Raw genomic sequence first — 17,495 nt, 5'->3', positions numbered from 1 at the left:
GAATTTGTGAGTGTTGCTTTCTATATGAACTTGAAGGCTTAACACGAGAGAGGCTATCCCTCTGAAGCAGACTTATCTCTTTGGACCGTTGAATATTACTGACATCGTCCTCCATTTCTGGATTTTTCATCTCAGAAACGAGCAGCTCATCTGTAACAGACAAACCTTCTCCCACTTTAGGATTGTAATTATCCTGCCAAGTCGACTTTTCGTTTTCTATCATGAAATGCTCTGCATGTGTATACTGCCCACAATAAAAGGCCACCCTGGAATGTGCAGTTTTTTTGCTTTATTGGGGGTCTAGGGACTCAGAACTGGTCAGTATCTGGTGTGACCACCATTTGCCTCATGCATTGCAACACATTTTCTTCGCATAGAGTTTATCAGATTGTCAATTGTGGCGTGTTGAATGTTGGTCCACTCCTATTCAATGGCTGTGCGAAGTTGTTGGATATTAGTGGGAAGTGGTACACGCTGTCATATACGCCGGTCAAGCACATCCCAAACATGCTCAACGGGTGACATGTCCGGTGAGTATGGTGGCCATGCAAGAACTGGGACATTTTCAGCTTCCAAGAATTGTGTACAGATCCTTGCAACATGGGGCCATGTATTATCTTGCATGAGGTGATGTTCATGGATGTACGACACAACAATGGGCCTCAGGATCTCATCACGGTATCTGTGCATTCAAAATGCCATCAATAAAATGCACCTGTGTTCTTCATCCATAACAGATGCCTGCCCATACCATAACCCCACCACCACCATGGACCACTCGATCCACAACATTGCCATCAGCAAAGCGCTCACCCACACAACACCACACACGCTGTCTGCCATCTGCCCTGAACAATGTAAACCGAAATTCATCCGTGAAGAGAACACCTCTCCAGCGTGCCAGATGCCATCGAATGTGAGCATTTGCCCACTCAAGTCTGTTACGGCGACGAGCTGGAGTCAGGTCAAGACCCCGATGAGGACGACGAGCATGCAGTTGAGCTTCCCTGAGATGGTTTCTGACAGTTTGTGCAGAAATTGTTTGGTTATGCAAACCAATTGTTTCAGCAGCTGTCTGAGTGGCTGGTCTCAGACGATCTTGGAGATGAACCTGCTGGATGTGGAGGTCCTGGGCTGGTGTGGTTACACGTCGTCTGCGGTTGTGAGGCTGGTTGGATGTACTGCCATATTCTCTGAAATGCCTTTGGAGACAGCTTATGGTGGAGAAATGAACATTCAATGCACGAGCAACAGATCTGGTTGACATTCCTGCTGTCAGCATGCCAATTGCACGCTCCCTCAATGCTTGTGGCATCTGTGGCATTTTGCTGTAAGACAAAACTGCACATTCCAGGGTGGCCTTTTACTGTGGGCAGTATAAGGTACACCTGTACACTACTCATGTCGGATCAGCATCTTGATGTGGCACACCTGTGAGGTGGGATGGATTATCTCAGCAAAGCAGAAGTGCTCACTATCACACATTTAGACTGACTTGTGAACAATGTTTGAGAGAAATGGTAATATTGTGTATCTGGAATGAATTTTAGATCTTTAAGTCCATCTCATGAAAAATCGGAGCAGAAACACAGGTGTTGCATTTATATTTTTGTTGAGTGTATGAGTGCATACGTACGCTCGCATATATGCGCACGTTTGCGTACGTATGTGCAGAACAACAAAAAGATCGAGATACTGAATTTAAGAATTTAACATGTAACTTTCACATGAGTGTGTGTGTGTGTGTGTGGTAGAGAGTCAGTGTGGAGCTGCACAGGTGTCACGGAGTTGTGATGGCTATGGTAAAAATGCTTTTTACACTCTTATCAGCCATGATGATGTAATGGACATGCAGATAACTGTATTAATGCACACTTATATCACAATATATGAATCACATAAACAGCATCAATGCAGCACACTTGACTTTAACCAACACAGAAGTGTCAGCAAAAAGATTTTTAATACTTAAACATCTTATATTAAAAAAAGCAAGCTCAATCCACCAGCTTACCTTTGTCAGCCCAAACAACTGAAGCAAATACAGACTATGTGAGCTCTAGTTGAATTCCTCTCATGATTTATTTATTTATTTATTTATCCTTGGTTTTTCTTTCAGCTGGGTTGACGCCTCACAGACTCCTCAGTCATTTTGATTCCATCCACCTCAAAATCATTTTAAAGCGGAGAAGACGTTCTTTTGAGAGCTCAGCTGTGTTTTCAGGGCTTCTTTTGCTTTTTGAACAGCAGCTTCCAGCATGGTGTGATCTCTGAGCAGCTGCTGGAGAGCAGCTGAGTCCATTTCCAAGAGCATACCTGCAGAAAATCACAAGTGTTAAGCTTTTCAGGATATACCGATAAGGAGGGAAATCTTCCAAACATCTTGCATCCTAACTGTTGAGTTCACAGTGCCGGTTCACCTGTGATGTCATTTGCATGAAGTGGATCCAACTTCTCAACCAGTGAAAAAACTTTCTCTCCCAGTCTGTCCATGTCGTCGGCCTCTGACGAGTCGCTGACATCTGTCTCCTCCATGTTTTGTCTGAAAAGGGGTCAAAACATGACTATAGCTGTTAAAATTTGCTTTTTGATGTTTTCTAACAGTGTTTCTGAATGTAAATGTTCTTCTGTGATGAGTTAAAGACTAGGAGGATATAAGAGTATACAAAAGAAAATAAAAGCAGGATTTTGATTAAATCTGAATGCATTCTACAGACATTATAGTTACTGACTCCCTCAGGGTCTTTAGGGCGAGAGTCACACTCTCCTCCAGCATTTTGGGGTCTGAAATGAGGTGTAAAACTGTATCTTTGTGCTGCTCCAAAAGCATTCCTATGAAAAAACAGAAAATCTTATGTTAATGCAGGAATAAATTAGTCAAAAATCAGGGATGCACTAGAAACTTGATCAAATGTAGCATCTTCCATCTCTGTTTAACATGAATTTTTTCATGAGCACAAAACACAAATAACAGCTGAGTTTGATGTGAAGGCCATAGTTTCTGATGATTTTATGACATATTTAATCAGATTTTTTAGAAGAAACAAGATATCAACTTAAAGATGAATAACATGGTTGTACTTTGGGTCTTTTCTTCAACTTTTAAACCTTTAACTGCAAAATTAAACTGAATAGAGAGCTGAGCCGAAAGGCAAGGCTCTCGATTTATTGGTCGATCTATGTTCCTACCCTGACATATGGTCACAAGCTTTGGGTAGTAACCGAAAGAATGAGATTGCAGATAATGTTGGGCGATGGTGGCACAGGAGTTAAGTGCTCGCCCCATAATCTGAAGGTTGCAGGTTCGAGCCCCGCTCAGTCAGTCGCTGTTGTCGTGTCCTTGGGCAAGACCCTTAACCCACCTTGCCTGCTGGTGGTGGTCGGAGGGACCGGTGGCGCCAATGCTCGGCAGCCTCGCCTCTGTCAGTGCACCCCAGGGCAGCTGTGGCTACATCGTAGCTCATCACCACCAGCGTGTGAACGTTTGTGTGAATGGGTGAATGACTGATTGTGTTGTAAAGCACTTTGGGGGGTTCCAGGACTCTAGAAGGATCTATATCAAATACAGGCCATTTACCATTTTACAAGAGGCCAAAATGAGTTTTCTCCGCAGGATGTCTGGACTCTCCTTTAGAGATAGGGTGAGAAGCTCGGTCTTGCGGGAGTGGCTCGGAGTAGATCTACTGCTCCTCCACATTGAGAGGAGCCAGTTGAGGTGGCTCGGGCATCTGGTTAGGCTGCCTACTGGATGCCTCCCTGGTGAGGTTTTGCACGAACATCCAACTAGGAGGAGACCCAAAGGAAGACCCAGGACACGCTGGAGGGACTATGTCTCTCGCCTGGACAGGGACCGCCTTGGGATCCCCCGGAGAAACGCCCAAGTGGCTGGGGAGAGGAAAGTCTGGGCCTCTCTGCTTAGGCTGCTGCCCCCGCGACCTGACCCCGGTAAGTGGTTGAAAATTGATGGACTGATCAAACTGAGTAAAACTAATGTGTTATTCAGTTATCACTGCTAAACGGCAAAAACAAAATGATTTTGGATGTGTTCATCTGTCTACCTGTTAGGAAACATCTCTGGTTATATAAATCTCATTTCAAGGAATTCAGTCATTCATTTAGTGTCCTATCAAAATGGAAGACAGTTTTCACTGGTTTCCATCATTTAGTTTTTTCTGAAATAAATAAATAAAATCATAGAAGCACCAAAATGGTCATCCTTCTGATTAGTGAACACAAGGACACTTCACTCACCTGTGATTTTCTGTGACTGGCCAGTGTTGTAAACATCCACCAACTCAAACAGCTGCTCTCCCAGAGAGTCGGAGGACACAGAAGCATCATCCTCATCCTTAAAGGTTACCTCACTGGGAGAGAATATGCAAGGTGGAAGAAAATATGTCAACAAAAATGGAATCCAGTCAGTGACCATCATTTTAAAAAGCTGACTGTAAATGTAAAAACTGCTATTAATCTGTTTGTTTTCTTTTGTACGTGGGTGTACCTGGGTTTGTGGGCCAGCTGCAAAGCCCTGAGGGCTTTTCCCACAGCTGCTGCCAGCATCGCCTCATCCTGCAGCATCTGCTTCAGCACAGCAGCAGGCAGCTCCAGCATCATGCCTGAAACACACAGCAATCCCCCCAAAACAGCATTTCTCTGGCAACTTTTAAATGTTGAATAAGATTATGTAAAGGACCACTTGTGTCCTACTCACCTGTGAGTTTACCAGCGCTCTCTTGATGTTTGGGGTAAATCAGAGAGTACAGCTGCTCACCCAGTGTCTCCAGATCTTCGTCCACACTCATATTTTATTTTTTCATATTTAATTTAGTTCCACTTTCACCTGGCTGCCTAATTTAAAGCGGGGCTTTTTTTTAAGCGTAAAGATACGATGATTAGTTTTTCCAGCTAACTCTCCAATCACTTAGTTGCAAATCTTAAAAAGACTCGCGTAAGAAAAGGTTTAATAAAACAAACACACAAAACGCCATTTTACTATTAACTTCGTCCTTAAAATCATGACTGAAATAAAAGCTAGTCAGATTATTCTTTTTAAATACCGGTATGACTGTTTGGAGCAGGTTTGTAAACAATCGTCGCAGATTAATGACGTCACAATTCGAGCAAACGCGTTCCTTTTTGACGGCAAGCCGTTTTATGAAATAATCGGAAGACAAAGTTCAGAAATGATTCCTTCGCCAACACGATACTCCTGTTAGTCCGATCTACACACCTAATATTGCATCAGGAAATAACTGGCACTTAAGCATTTAATGTTGACTAAGTGTTTGTCTGATTTCATGCTTAGTGAATGGATTTAGATGTTTAAAATTAAGTATTGCATGGCAAAAATAAAGTTTATTTCAGATATACCGGACTTTCTAACTATCTGAAATCATCACCTACATTTAAAATGAACATTGTACAAGTTTGAAATAGATACCTTGTAAAGAAGACCTCACATTTTACATCGGAGCTCCTGCCAGTTTCTATTTAGCTTGTTTATGTTACAATGGCAGCTTTATGCGTTTTAATTTTAATACATGGTCAAAATATATTTTCAGAAATTTGCAATTGAAAATTTCAACTGCTGGTTCTGGATATTCTTAATTATTAACTAATTATTAGCTGTTTTAATCTTCAAAATTACCTTTAAGATATCTGATTTTTGTTTTCAGTCATGAAATCTAAATAAATGAAAGGAATTTTTATTTCTTAATTATCATAGCTATTGTTCGTTTTGAATTATTATTATGTGGTACATTTGCTTACCAAATTGGTGTTCCTCCGCTCTTGGGGTACAGAACTAGTCTTTCTTAAAACGTCACTGAAAATTCAGTGAAGCGTTGAAATCTATAAACTCCTCTTTCATATTTAATAGTTAAATGTCAATTTTTATTCTGTTAATTATGTGGTTTTTTTTCTTGAATGGCAAAATTACTAGTGGGTGAAACGCTATCCTTGTGTGCGCAAGAATCTGCGAAGTACTTCCGTAACGCGGTTTCCGCTCTCTCTGGTCCTTTTCCTCCGCCATAAGGTAACGTGGTCGTTTCTTTTGCTAATCCTCGCTCAATAAATTTGATTTATTTCTTGCCTAAAGTTGTCCCTGCCCTAATAAAAGACTTAATTATTGTTGTACACGTTGTTACACACACGATGTGGCAATAAATGTGATTATTTTGTGTCTTATTTTGAAGACAGTAACGTGGTTTAGGCCTCATCGTTTTCTGATCTATGAGTGGAAGAGCTAACGTTAGCATTTCAAGCTAAACCTGAATAATGTAGTTCAGACCCAATTAAACTTAAATGGTTAATACATTTGCTATTGCTTTCAACACTTTATTATTAACCTTTGCTTCAACACTTAATTAGGAACCTTTGCCATAATGACAGTAAACACGACCCTTTTGGAAATGTTCGCTCTGTAGAAACGGATCCGCCGCTGATGTCCGGGTTTCCACTAAACACCCTCCTGTGTTTTATTAGGTTCATCATGTCGTCCCACTTGCAGTGGATGATCATCAGGAACTGCTCCAGCTTTCTCATCAAGAGGAACGGACAGACCTACAGCACTGTGAGTAACGTGTGTGTGTGTGTCCGTCCCTTAGGATATGAAAAGATTACCTGAAAATCATTTTAAATGGAAGACAAAAAGAATCAACTATAATATCTAGGGCTGTCGCGGTTGAGGAATTCCCCCTGCGGTGATTCATGGTGGCTTAATATTGCGGTATGCGATATTATTGCAGCACTTTTTTTTATTGCAGTACTATCTAAACATAATGTTTACACATTTAAAAAAGGTTAAAAATTGCCGTGCCTTCTTTTATAACGCTTTACTGAATGCAGATCAAAGGGCAGTAACAACACAGATCGCAGTAACGTTTGTTTGTCCGACAGTTGGAGTCCGACTGAACTTAAAAACAACAAAATTCAGGAGAAGGTTAAACTTTTAAATGCAAATTTGGCTGCAGCATCTAACAAATAAGAAACAAGTCCCCATTTTGTTTAGTTGTTTAAAATCAAGCATAAAAAATTGCATGTACCGGGCGCGCGCGCGCCGGGGGGCGGGCGCACTATCATTTCACTTTCACACACACAAATGACTGTGATTTATAGCTCGGTCACGTCCTTGTTACCTACAAGGAAAACCAGCATGTTAACCATATACGGTTTGAGTGAGGATCTGAGAGGGGTGGCAACATTTCCAGCAACGCTGAAAACCCTCTCGGATGGTGCGCTCGTTGCACTTACCCCAAATTCCACTACCTCCGCTCCCCTCCGGTCCGGCCCCGCTCGCTTCCGAACTCAACTTGCGTGCGACTCTGGCGAGCAAAGGGAATCTTTCCCGGTTGTTGCTCCACCATGTCAGGGGGGTTCTTTAGGGTGGATGCATTCCTCCTGCAGGTAGCGAGTGAGCTCCAGCTCGGCTCAAACTCTCTTCGGGACAGTTGCAGAAGCAGTGCTTGTCCGGGACTTCAGGAGGTCTCCGAGCGTTTATTATTTATTTATTTTTTGCCGCTGGCGGCAGCTCTGTCTCGGCCAAGGACTCTGGCTGCGCAGCAGCTGACGTACTGAAAACCAAAGTGCTCCCAAAGGAGCGAAGTAACGTTTCGTTTTGATACCAGTGCAGCCATCCTTCTCAACATGCATCATTGAGTTGAACCAAGTTCAGTAATCGCGGTGGCCCATGATGCAGCGCGGTGGGCTTCTTCAAATTGCGATATTTCATTTTTGCGGTTACCGCGACAGCCCTAATAATATCAACACCATATGATCGTTAAAATAATGGTTACCCACATAGCAAAATTTGTCCGGCCCATCTCTGGCCCACATCCTTGCCTAATGGGCCATTCTCATCTGTACCGGGTCGGCCCAGGCTGGCTAGCGTAGGTTGTTTACATATCTGGGTGGCCTGGTATTTTTCCGGGCCAACCAAGGCTCATTCTCAGCCCTCTTCTCGAGGGGGTCTGCTTCAGGCCGACCAGGGCCAACACACCCACTGCTGACAGCAAATTCACACCTTCCATTAGAGCAAGCCTCTGATTGGTGGGTTGAATCAGCCCACATGGGCTTAAGACAAGGATGTGTGGAATCAACTGGGCCAGGCTGGGGTCGACTGGGGCTACCCGACCCGGGCCGACCTGGTACAAATGGGAATGGCCCATAAATATTGGCCCACTGTTGGCTGGGCCCTCGGCCCAATAACGGCCCACTCACAGAAAAATGACACATTATGGCTTTGGCCCAGGTCTGGCCCATGCACTGTATGGTGACTCATTGTGTACTGTGGCCCTGTACTGGCCCACACTCAGTGAACCAGTACAAGTGAATGTTGGCTGAGCGCCTGGTATAACCTCTGGCCCATATTCTGAGGCCCTGTCCACACGTAGCCAGGGATCTGCCAAAACGTAGATATTTTTCTAAGTTTTGGCCTGTCTTCCAAACGAAAATGGAGTTTTTTCACACGAAAACAGATCTTTTTAAAAACTCCGGCCAAAGTGAAGATCTGCGTTTTCTCCGTTTTGGGTGTCTGTGTGTGGACAGACAAAACCGGAGTTTTAAGGACCGTAACGTCACTTTCCGTGACAAAAAAATGCTGACATCACGTGTGCGACCTGTGTTTACACTAGCCGACATCATGGATGCCCTCAGAGCTGCGTTTGCTTTATCAATTGTCCAAGAGCTTTTTGCTTGTTTGTTTTTGCAAGTGGAATTACTGCTCCTTGCGAAAGACCACAGGCGAAGGACGAGGTTAAAAACGGGGGAAGTACTGCCGCCTACAGGTCTGGCATGTCCTTAACAACGTATTTATCCGGGTACGTGTGGACAGTTTTTTTTTAAACGAGGTGGTGTGGATGCAAGTTTTTGGAGGGGCGGATATTTGTTTTTAAAAAAACCCGGCTACGTGTGGACTAGGCCTGAAAGTTGAGCTGGCTGAGTGTCCCCAGGCCAGCATTGGCCCCCACACACTTAGAGAGCTGAGCCGAAAGGCAAGGCTTTCGATTTAGTGGTCGATCTATTTTCCTATCCTCACATATGGTTACGAGCTTTGGGTAGTAACCGAAAGAATGAGATTGCAGATACTGTTGCCCAAAATTTCCGCACCGCGCACCTAGGAAATTTTCTAACCACGCGGACGGTCGGACGTGGAAAAACATGGCGGACTGGCAAGAACTAGTATGGCAGAGGTTCGTAAATACAGACATTTGTATGATTCAGCTCTCAAAGATCACCGTGATCAACATGTTGTTAATAATTCTTGGAGAGAAATAGCTCGCACTGTCGGAAAAGACGAGGACGCTGTTAAAAATGCTGGAATGCCATGTTGTAAACAACAGTAAGTTTTACTTCTACTATGGTGTAGTGTTGGATGCATGCCGTAGAGCTCCATGCTGCCCCGTTCAGTTTGGGAGAATATTGGCTCACCGCAGAGACAATCCACATAAACGCTGCAAGTTCCGCATCACCAAGCAGAAAGTAAATGCGTCAAGCATAAACCAAGCTTTAGTTTGGCTATTTGTGGGTTGGTTCGACTTCGCTAATAAAAACACAAATACACAGTTGAATACTTTGGCTGTTCAGTGTGATTATAAACAACATTTTTAATGCAGGAGCCAAACAATCTGAAGTCCAGAAACTCTTTCCGCTTCAATGGCCTGGTGCACAAAAAGACTGTTGGTGTGCAGCCAGCTGCTGATGGCAAAGGTGTTGTTGTGGTGCTGAAGAAGCGTGCAGGTAAAAACCTCACACCTTTTCTGCTGCTAATCTAATATGTCACCTATGATCACTGTGAAGCTGTTCTAATTTATTTTTTGCTGATGTTATGTTTGTTTGTTTATGTTTATTTATTTGGCAGACGCTTTTATCCAAAACTACGTATAATTTATAACCTATAGGGCATGTTGTGATCTGTGGGGGAAACCAGAGTACCCGGAGGAAATGCACGCATGCATGGGGAGAACACGCAACTCCACGTAGAAAGGCCGGAGTCGAGTTTCGAACCTGCAACCTTGTGCTACGAGGCAACAGTGCTAACCACTGCGCCACCATGTGCAGTGTGCTGCACATATTTTAAAATATAATCAGTCACTCTAAGGTCCAAAATGTACTTGCTGTTTAACCTTGCGTTGGCGCAGTTCACATGTAGTACATGCAGCTCCTGCACAGCTCTGCATGTAGTACTGGAGGTTTCCACTAAGGGGCACACTAGATAACTCAGACCGGATAGGGGGACTGGGGCTGTGTCCAAATTCAGGGGTTTTGTGCTCATGAGTATCCATCTTCAATGGTCTCAAGAGAACATGTTGTTTCATGACTGGATGCTAACAGCTGTGAAATGGGAAAGTCTAGCCTGCGCTGCGACGTCACTGGTTTTAAAATCCGAACTCCTGAATTTGGATGCGGCCCAGGTTTGTGGGTACAACCAAAACATTTCAACGCCAAACAGTCACCATCTTCAGAGCCTCGCTCTCAAGGCTCTGAAGATGGTGACTGTGTGACATTAAAACTGTCAGCAATTCAAGGTAAAAACTTTGCTATGCTGGGTATCAAGCAAGGAAAAACAAAACAAATAGATTAAAAAGAAACAGATCACAACAAAAAAGTGGATGTCATGTGAAGTTAGCGTTCATGGACTCACCCATCTTGGCTCACAATGGGGAGGACTGCTGTTGATTTAGCATCCAGAAGAGAGCAGAGAACGTCTCTGCTAGTAGAAGCTATCTGTTAGCATTAGCAACTGCACAGCGTAACAGAACTCTTTCATGCTTTTGTTATTTGTGTTGCTGTTAGTCAGAGACCAGATGTCCAAATATCAGGAAGTAAGACTCCAAACCAGCGGCTCGTCTGGTCTTCAGTCAGCCAAAGAGAGCACACGTCACCCCTCTGTTCATTGAGCTCCACTGGCTACCGCTAGCAGCACGCATCAAATTCAAATTGCTAACACTAGCATACAAAGTCCGAGATGGTACGGCTCCCATCTACCTGAATCCTCTTGCAAAGGCTTACGTCTCGGCCCGGCCGCTCCGGTCGTCACAGGATCGTCGGCTAGCAGTGCCTACACCACGCTCAGGACAATCCAGACTCTTCTCATGCATCGTTCCACAAATGTGGAATGACCTTCCAAGCACTACAAGAACAGGGGCTTCCTTTTCAATTTTCAAGAAACTCCTGAAGACCCTGCTCTTCAGAGAGCATCTTCTTAGCTAGCACCCTGCCTGCACCCGTCCCCCCTCTCTACTGTCCTCTCCTTTGTTACCTCCTCTCCATGACTGATGTCAAGTTGTTGTTATTGTTGTTGTTAGCCTCAAGGGCAACATGCCGATTATCACTTGTAAGTCGCTTTGGACAAAAGCTTCTGCTAAATACATAAACATAAATCTTCTGCTCCCCTCTGCTGTGACTCAGTTTTAGTTCCTGAAACAGGAGCACCAGAACTTTTTTCCCCACAGAGAATGAACTGCAGAAAACACTGCTAATGTACTAAAGTAATGGGTGAAGTTGGTCTTTAAGTTCCTTCATTGCTGGCTTTTGTTGCTGTTTTGCTGAGTAAGAACACAAAGAAACAGACATCAGAGCTTTTCTGACTAATATATATATATATATATATATATATATATATATATATATATATATATAATTTACAGTATTGGTGAGTTTGAGTGATGAATCTGTCTTGTTGCACAGGCCAGCACAAACCTGCCTCATCTTATGTAAAAGTCACCATCAACAAGAACTCCCGTGCCACTCTGAACAGCCTGAGGCACATCATCCGTAAGAACAATTACAGGAGGGACCTGCGCATGGTGAGTTTAACCCATTTGTTTTTTTATGTAATAAATAAATATTTAATGATTTTGAAGGCTAACTCAGTTTCTACTCCCAGGCTGCCTTGCGTCGAGCCAGTGCCATTCTGAAGAGCCAGAAGCCCGTTGTCGTCAAAAAGAAGCGCACTAGAGCTGTCAAGACAGCATAAAGTGATAGCTGATGGAAACTGAATAAAAGCTTTTTGCCTGGATAATCTGTGTCTTGATTACTAATGAGTTTTTTGTTTTTAACAGTTTTTGAGAATAATGGTTTCAAATGTTAACAATTGCATGCAGATTATAGACTACTTGAGCAGGTTTAAGATGAAATGACTCAAAGGCAGTAGAGGAATGATGTAAAATTGTCACCTTGGTGTGTTTTTATTTCCTGCTGTGCTTTCAGTCCAAATAGGTCAGCAAGTGTGCGATTGGATTTACTGACCTATTTCCAGGTCCATCCTCATTAGCTTTAGAGGAAAAAGGCTCGTCTGTAGCTTTGGTTTTACGTTTAAAGCCTGCATTTGATTCTGGAGACTAAAGTTCATTTATCCTTCTCATTCATCAACCTGACTTTAAAAGGAATGAACAGCAGCTAATCAAACCCTTTCATATGGATCTGTGCGAACAGCTTTGGGAAATTTAACTGTTGGTTTTGCTGCTCCCAGAAAATGCAGAATCCATCTTTTTTACACCGTTTGTGTTATAAGCTCATTTTAAATCAAACGGGCCATCTGTTTGACTCACTGGTGCAGAATCATTTGATAGATTTTAAAGCAGCCCGCTGGCGGCTTTCCATTCATGACTTTGGAATTAGGGATCAAACTATCATCACACCCCCTCCCTAGCGGCGTCTAAGCTGATGAAACATGCCACACCAATCACCGCTGGACTCAGACTTCCAGATGGAGACAGCGGTGTCGGGGAGGATCTGACGGAGCCCTTGCAGCATCATGAGACAGAAGCCGGCACTTCTCTTGGTCTCCTTGACTTTCCTCGTGTTGAAAAGTCAAAGCTTTGAGCTGCAGGACACGATCCACGCCCTGATAGAGGAGAACATTCACCTCCACGACCAGCTGGAAAACCTCACTCAGGCCCTCCGGGAGCTCAAACGGATGCTCTGGCAGCATGGGAACAGTACGTTACTCAGACTTGTGATCAGTGGTTAAAACATTTTTATTAGAATCTCACCCTAACCCTTTTTAGCTGATCCAGGCTTTCTAAATGTAATATAAATTAGCTTCATGGCGTTAATCCTAACAAAGCTGGTGTGTGTTTCACACACAGATCCAGATCGCAAGCACGACGAGGCCGTCCAGCATCTCTGGGACGAATGGTCACAGCTTGGTGTGTGTGTGCATGCATATCCCACAAATAAGCTCACTCAGGATCAGATCTGCTTTGACATGACGCCATTTCCTCCTCCACGCCAGGCATCAGTGCAGAAACTCACCTGCTGCTGGAGCACGTCTTTTGTGGATATGATGTCCCCGACTCAGCTGCCCAGATCCATGATGGAGCATCCCTTCTGCTGTTGGGGTTCCCCTGCGTTGCCATGCTGCTGCTCCTGAACTCAGAACTGTCACTGCTGTCTTTTATGCTCATTTTCTTTCATGGAATGTGAATTTTGTGTCTCACAGCCAGTGGATGAAATTAGAAACATCACTGTGCAGTTTTAATCTGCTGTTGTCTCTGGGATCATCGCCCTCTCAACCCGACCTGTTCTGCTCGGAGCGATTACAGCCGACAGGAGGGATGAGCCGAGCTCTCGGGCTGTATTAAAACACGTCTCCTTTTGGTAATTACAGCATTTATTTTTAGTGATTTGTTAAATTTCGTGCAGCCAATTCTAAAAAATAAGATATTGATAACACAAAACCGTTAAAATAATCCCTCCTTGTGATCAGTCGTCCAACAAAGATCGTGTCATTTATCTAGTTGATCTATCCGTAAATGAACTGCTTTCACTGTCAGGTTTACTCAACACACCTGCTTTGGTTTTAAAACTAATTAAGAGAGATCCAATTAAGTCTGAAGTGAAGATCGACCGATATAGGGTTTTCTATTGCTGATACTGTCACAGAGGTCAGGGGTCAGGTGATGGCCTATTCGGGCCAGTTTTCATGAATGAGATCTAGATGTTTTTCACGTGTTTATATGTCACTAATAGTATCATTTCTGACCCTACATCAGTTTTTACCACATAACTGAACCAGAACTGAATCTTAATTCTGTGCTCTGCTCTGTTAATCAAACATTTAACCAAAGTTAATAAAACAAATCAATAAACCGACCTAGTATTAAAAATAAAACAGCCAAATAAAATAAATTTCAGTTTACAGTCACGTTTTAGAGCATTAATAAAGCAGCTGCATCTCAGGCAGGTAAATATATTTAAATAACATTCTGCTACAGCAGTGGGCTGCCTGCAGATGTGCCCGACTAAAATCAGCTCTACTAAAGAGGTATATCGTCTGATGCGATATGTTGGTCTATCCCAAATTAAGGGAATATTTATTCAATTTTCTGTAGTTAGAATGAGCAAAATCCCTCTCATTTAAACTAATAATGTTATAAATCATTTTAGTTTATAAATCAAGCTGAATGACCCCTGCAGCCCCTCCAGTGTGGAGGAAACACTGAGAATGATGGGAAGATCTCAGCATTAGCACAAAACCTTTTCTGGCTACAAGACAAATAAATGTTGCTAAATGTGCAAAAGTTTTAACTCAACATATGAAGCAGTAAATCTAAACAGGTTACAGTTTATTCACTAGTGGAAATCTGACGGCACATATAAAAGTTACGAAACAAACTAAAAGGCTGAAGGTTTTAAATTCAGAAGAGTGAAAAGTGGGTAAAACAGCAGAGATGACACAAAGTTAAGGAATGTTTCATGACAACATAAATAAAGAGCTGACAGGATTCTGTGTGTGTGTGTAACATGAAACATTGTTTATGAATAAATGTAACTCATGTTTATAAAGGAACGATCTGGTGTTTGTGTCATTCTGCTTTAGTAATAGTTAGGTTGTTGTGTGAGACAGGCTTCAATCACTACAAGGGGGGTGCTCACAAATAAATATTTACAGTCCACACGCCGTGTGTGTGTGAGTGTGAGTCAACCAATGCATGCTAGACATGTTTTAGTCTATATCCAGGTCTGAGTCCTCATCACCCACAGTGCTCTGAATGATGGCTCCATTCCGAACCGTCTTTGGGACACCAGGGGTCTTTTCAGGCAGCATGCCGTACTCTTGCAGCAGCGCCTCCAGGTCCACAGCGAAGAAATCTTCTCCGAGCTGGTCCGTGACTCTCACAAAGTTCCCGATTAGGTCTCCTCCTTTGTAAACGAGCAGCGCGGGCAGAGCGCTCTCTCTGAACAGCGTGCTGGTGCTGATGGCCAAGCTTCGTACGCAGCAGAACTTCACCAGGGGGTATTCCTGCGCCAGACACATCAGGCTGCCTCTCATGGCCTCGCAGCCCGGGATGTCCGGCTCGTAGATGTGGATCATGATCAGCGTGCTCTTGTCCTCTTTGTCCAAAGCTTCCAGGAACTCCTCTCCACTGCCGAGCTCAAAGACCTGCTGGAAGCGCTTCCCGCGGCAGAGCTGGCGACGCATCTCCTCGATGCGCTGCATACGGTAATGCTGGAGGAAGTCTTCATCGTCCTTGTCTTCCTGGAGCATGTTGTACTCCAGCATGGTCATCTTTGGGACAGAGGGTGGGGGGTGGTGTTATTATGCAGCATGTCAAAAGCTAACTCAGCTCAACACATTTAATGTCAGCACAGCAGAACTTTGAGGTTAGGAAATCCACACCTTACTATATAAACTCAAAGTAATCTAAATGAGGATCTGATTGCAATATCTAGGTTAACTTTATTCTAACAATGTGTGCAAAACCTTTCCCTGCTTACTTTCCCTTTGATTTTGTCCTGCAGCTCCTTCTGCTTCTCTTGGTCTTTTTGCAGATCGATGTCAGAGCGACAGCTCATCGACAGCTTCTTTATCAGTCTTTCCATCTCATTTTTCTGCTCTTGTTTCTGCTCCACCTCCAGCTGCTTGTACTTCCTCCAGTCGTTGATCACGCCCTTCGGTCCTGTGATGAAACAGGACAAGATAATTTAAAAAAAAACTCTGCGAGTTCAACTTTCAATGACATAAATCAATCACATTCAAAAATGTTTGTGTCGACAAACACGTTAGCCCAGATTAGAAGTTAGTAGGACCGTGATGTTACCAGTGTTGACAGAACTCCCGTCTGCACTGTAGTCGATCTCAGGCTCGTTGGCGCTGGCATCACGGATGGTGCTCCTGCCTCCCTCTTCTTCATCGTCACTGCCTTCATCCTCACTGCTGCTGTAGTAGTACTGCAGCTTCTCACCCAACAACTTGTCATCCAGAGTTGTCATGACAGCAATTCGCCTATGAGACAGAAATTCTGAGTAACAACACTATAACATAAGTAGATTGAATTATTTTCATCCTTTCCAAATAATCTATACATAAATGACACAATATTAGCCTTAAGCTGTCACTTATTTGATAATTTGAGCACTTTATTTTGATGACAGTCATCCATGGCGTCATAAGAGGAAAAACAAAGGGCTTAACTGAAAAGTAGGACACTATACTTTGCTGTAAAGGGCAGGCTAGCATAAACTGAAAGGCCTGTTACCGTCTAATCCACAAATCCCCCCCCCGCAGAGCCCAAAGGAGCTGAGACGCGTCCCATCTAGCTGGAGTTCAGCCCTTTTGTTTAGTTTCATCGTTGGTTTTAAAACAATAACATTTTCGCATCTACGAGTGAAGTCTATTATACTAAACATGCAAATGACAGCTACAAGGCCTCTGCCGACACAACAAATACACCAGCTGTCTTGCTAACTGAGTAACAAACAGCTACTAGCTCGAGTACTTTTAGAGAGTAAACAAATAATCCGTTTATCGTCATCATATGTGAAGTGGAACAAAAACAGAAATAGGTTGTTCTGCTAAAGTTAGCTAGATTAGCGTTAGCCGGGAAGCTAGATAGTTTTGATGTTAGACTCGAGAAGTAACATCGCGTAGCGAAAAGAAAAGACTGTCGTGTGTGTCCAAACTCTTACATTTTAACCAGCTAATACATGTTTAACAATTACTTACCTTAGTTCTGGTTAAAAGTGTCGTTATCACGTCGTAACCTGTTAGCGTTAAACTGGTAATCTGCAGTTTAGCAAGTCACGCCTCCTCCGACTGTGATGCATTCAGGTAAACACGAAAATGTGAGTAAATTTGTGGTTTAGTTTTTATAATTTTTTTCTCTTTTTATTTGTATTTTATTAAAATGTTACCACAATACAATATGTCAAAAGATGAACATGAAAATGACCAGTAAAACAAGTTAATAGTAATAATAACCAGTATGAAGAAACCATTGACCACATTCTGTCAGGCTGTCCCACTCTAGCCAGATCAGAGTACATCCATAGGCACGCCAAAGCAGTAAGCTACATCCACTGGAAGAGCTGCAAGCATTTTCATCTATCCCCTGCAGATGAGTGGTGGGAACACTAACCACCAACAGTGACTGAAAACAATGTCACAGTTTTATGGGACATGCCAATTAATACAGATAGAGGAATCATGGACATCACCACTAAGAAGTAAGAACAAAGAATAGAAGACCTGCATCATGATTGGCTTGACCATC

The 17,495-nt window shown here is 43.2% G+C and overlaps 4 protein-coding genes across 6 annotated transcripts; 2 read left to right on the top strand and 2 right to left on the bottom strand.

Moving 5' to 3' along the window:
- Positions 1–1,922: 1,922 nt before the first annotated feature.
- On the bottom strand, positions 1,923–5,131 carry LOC107374756 (uncharacterized). The gene is made up of 6 exons (XM_015942997.3): positions 4,712–5,131; positions 4,502–4,616; positions 4,252–4,364; positions 2,733–2,832; positions 2,421–2,542; positions 1,923–2,316 (listed from the first exon to the last, which is right to left on the bottom strand). Exons 1-6 carry the CDS (start codon positions 4,800–4,802, stop codon positions 2,174–2,176), a joined length of 684 nt encoding a protein of 227 aa, XP_015798483.1. The 5' UTR covers positions 4,803–5,131; the 3' UTR covers positions 1,923–2,173.
- A 777-nt stretch (positions 5,132–5,908) lies between these two features.
- Positions 5,909–12,019, top strand: rpl28 (ribosomal protein L28). Its single transcript, XM_015942998.3, has 5 exons — positions 5,909–6,034; positions 6,484–6,571; positions 9,612–9,735; positions 11,686–11,804; positions 11,885–12,019. The coding sequence occupies exons 2-5, from the start codon at positions 6,491–6,493 to the stop codon at positions 11,972–11,974; spliced, it is 414 nt and encodes a 137-aa protein (XP_015798484.1). The 5' UTR covers positions 5,909–6,034; positions 6,484–6,490; the 3' UTR covers positions 11,975–12,019.
- A 123-nt stretch (positions 12,020–12,142) lies between these two features.
- On the top strand, positions 12,143–14,092 carry LOC129164431 (uncharacterized). 2 transcript variants are annotated; one of them, XM_054744472.2, is made up of 3 exons: positions 12,143–12,938; positions 13,089–13,148; positions 13,235–14,092. In XM_054744472.2, the coding sequence occupies exons 1-3, from the start codon at positions 12,755–12,757 to the stop codon at positions 13,423–13,425; spliced, it is 435 nt and encodes a 144-aa protein (XP_054600447.2). In that variant the 5' UTR covers positions 12,143–12,754; the 3' UTR covers positions 13,426–14,092. The 2 variants fall into 2 exon arrangements, with proteins under 2 accessions (XP_054600447.2, XP_054600446.2); XM_054744471.2 differs by having other exon boundaries at positions 13,089–14,092.
- A 458-nt stretch (positions 14,093–14,550) lies between these two features.
- Positions 14,551–17,288, bottom strand: pdcl (phosducin-like). 2 transcript variants are annotated; one of them, XM_070552392.1, is made up of 4 exons: positions 16,949–17,288; positions 16,044–16,244; positions 15,721–15,902; positions 14,551–15,511 (listed from the first exon to the last, which is right to left on the bottom strand). In XM_070552392.1, exons 2-4 carry the CDS (start codon positions 16,213–16,215, stop codon positions 14,948–14,950), a joined length of 918 nt encoding a protein of 305 aa, XP_070408493.1. In that variant the 5' UTR covers positions 16,216–16,244; positions 16,949–17,288; the 3' UTR covers positions 14,551–14,947. The 2 variants fall into 2 exon arrangements, with proteins under 2 accessions (XP_070408493.1, XP_070408492.1); XM_070552391.1 differs by having other exon boundaries at positions 16,044–16,228.
- Positions 17,289–17,495: the final 207 nt, after the last annotated feature.

This window comes from Nothobranchius furzeri, chromosome 6, assembly GCF_043380555.1.
Source record: "Nothobranchius furzeri strain GRZ-AD chromosome 6, NfurGRZ-RIMD1, whole genome shotgun sequence".
Classification (NCBI taxonomy): Eukaryota; Metazoa; Chordata; class Actinopteri; order Cyprinodontiformes; family Nothobranchiidae; genus Nothobranchius; species Nothobranchius furzeri.
This window is presented reverse-complemented; position numbering and strand designations above follow the sequence as displayed.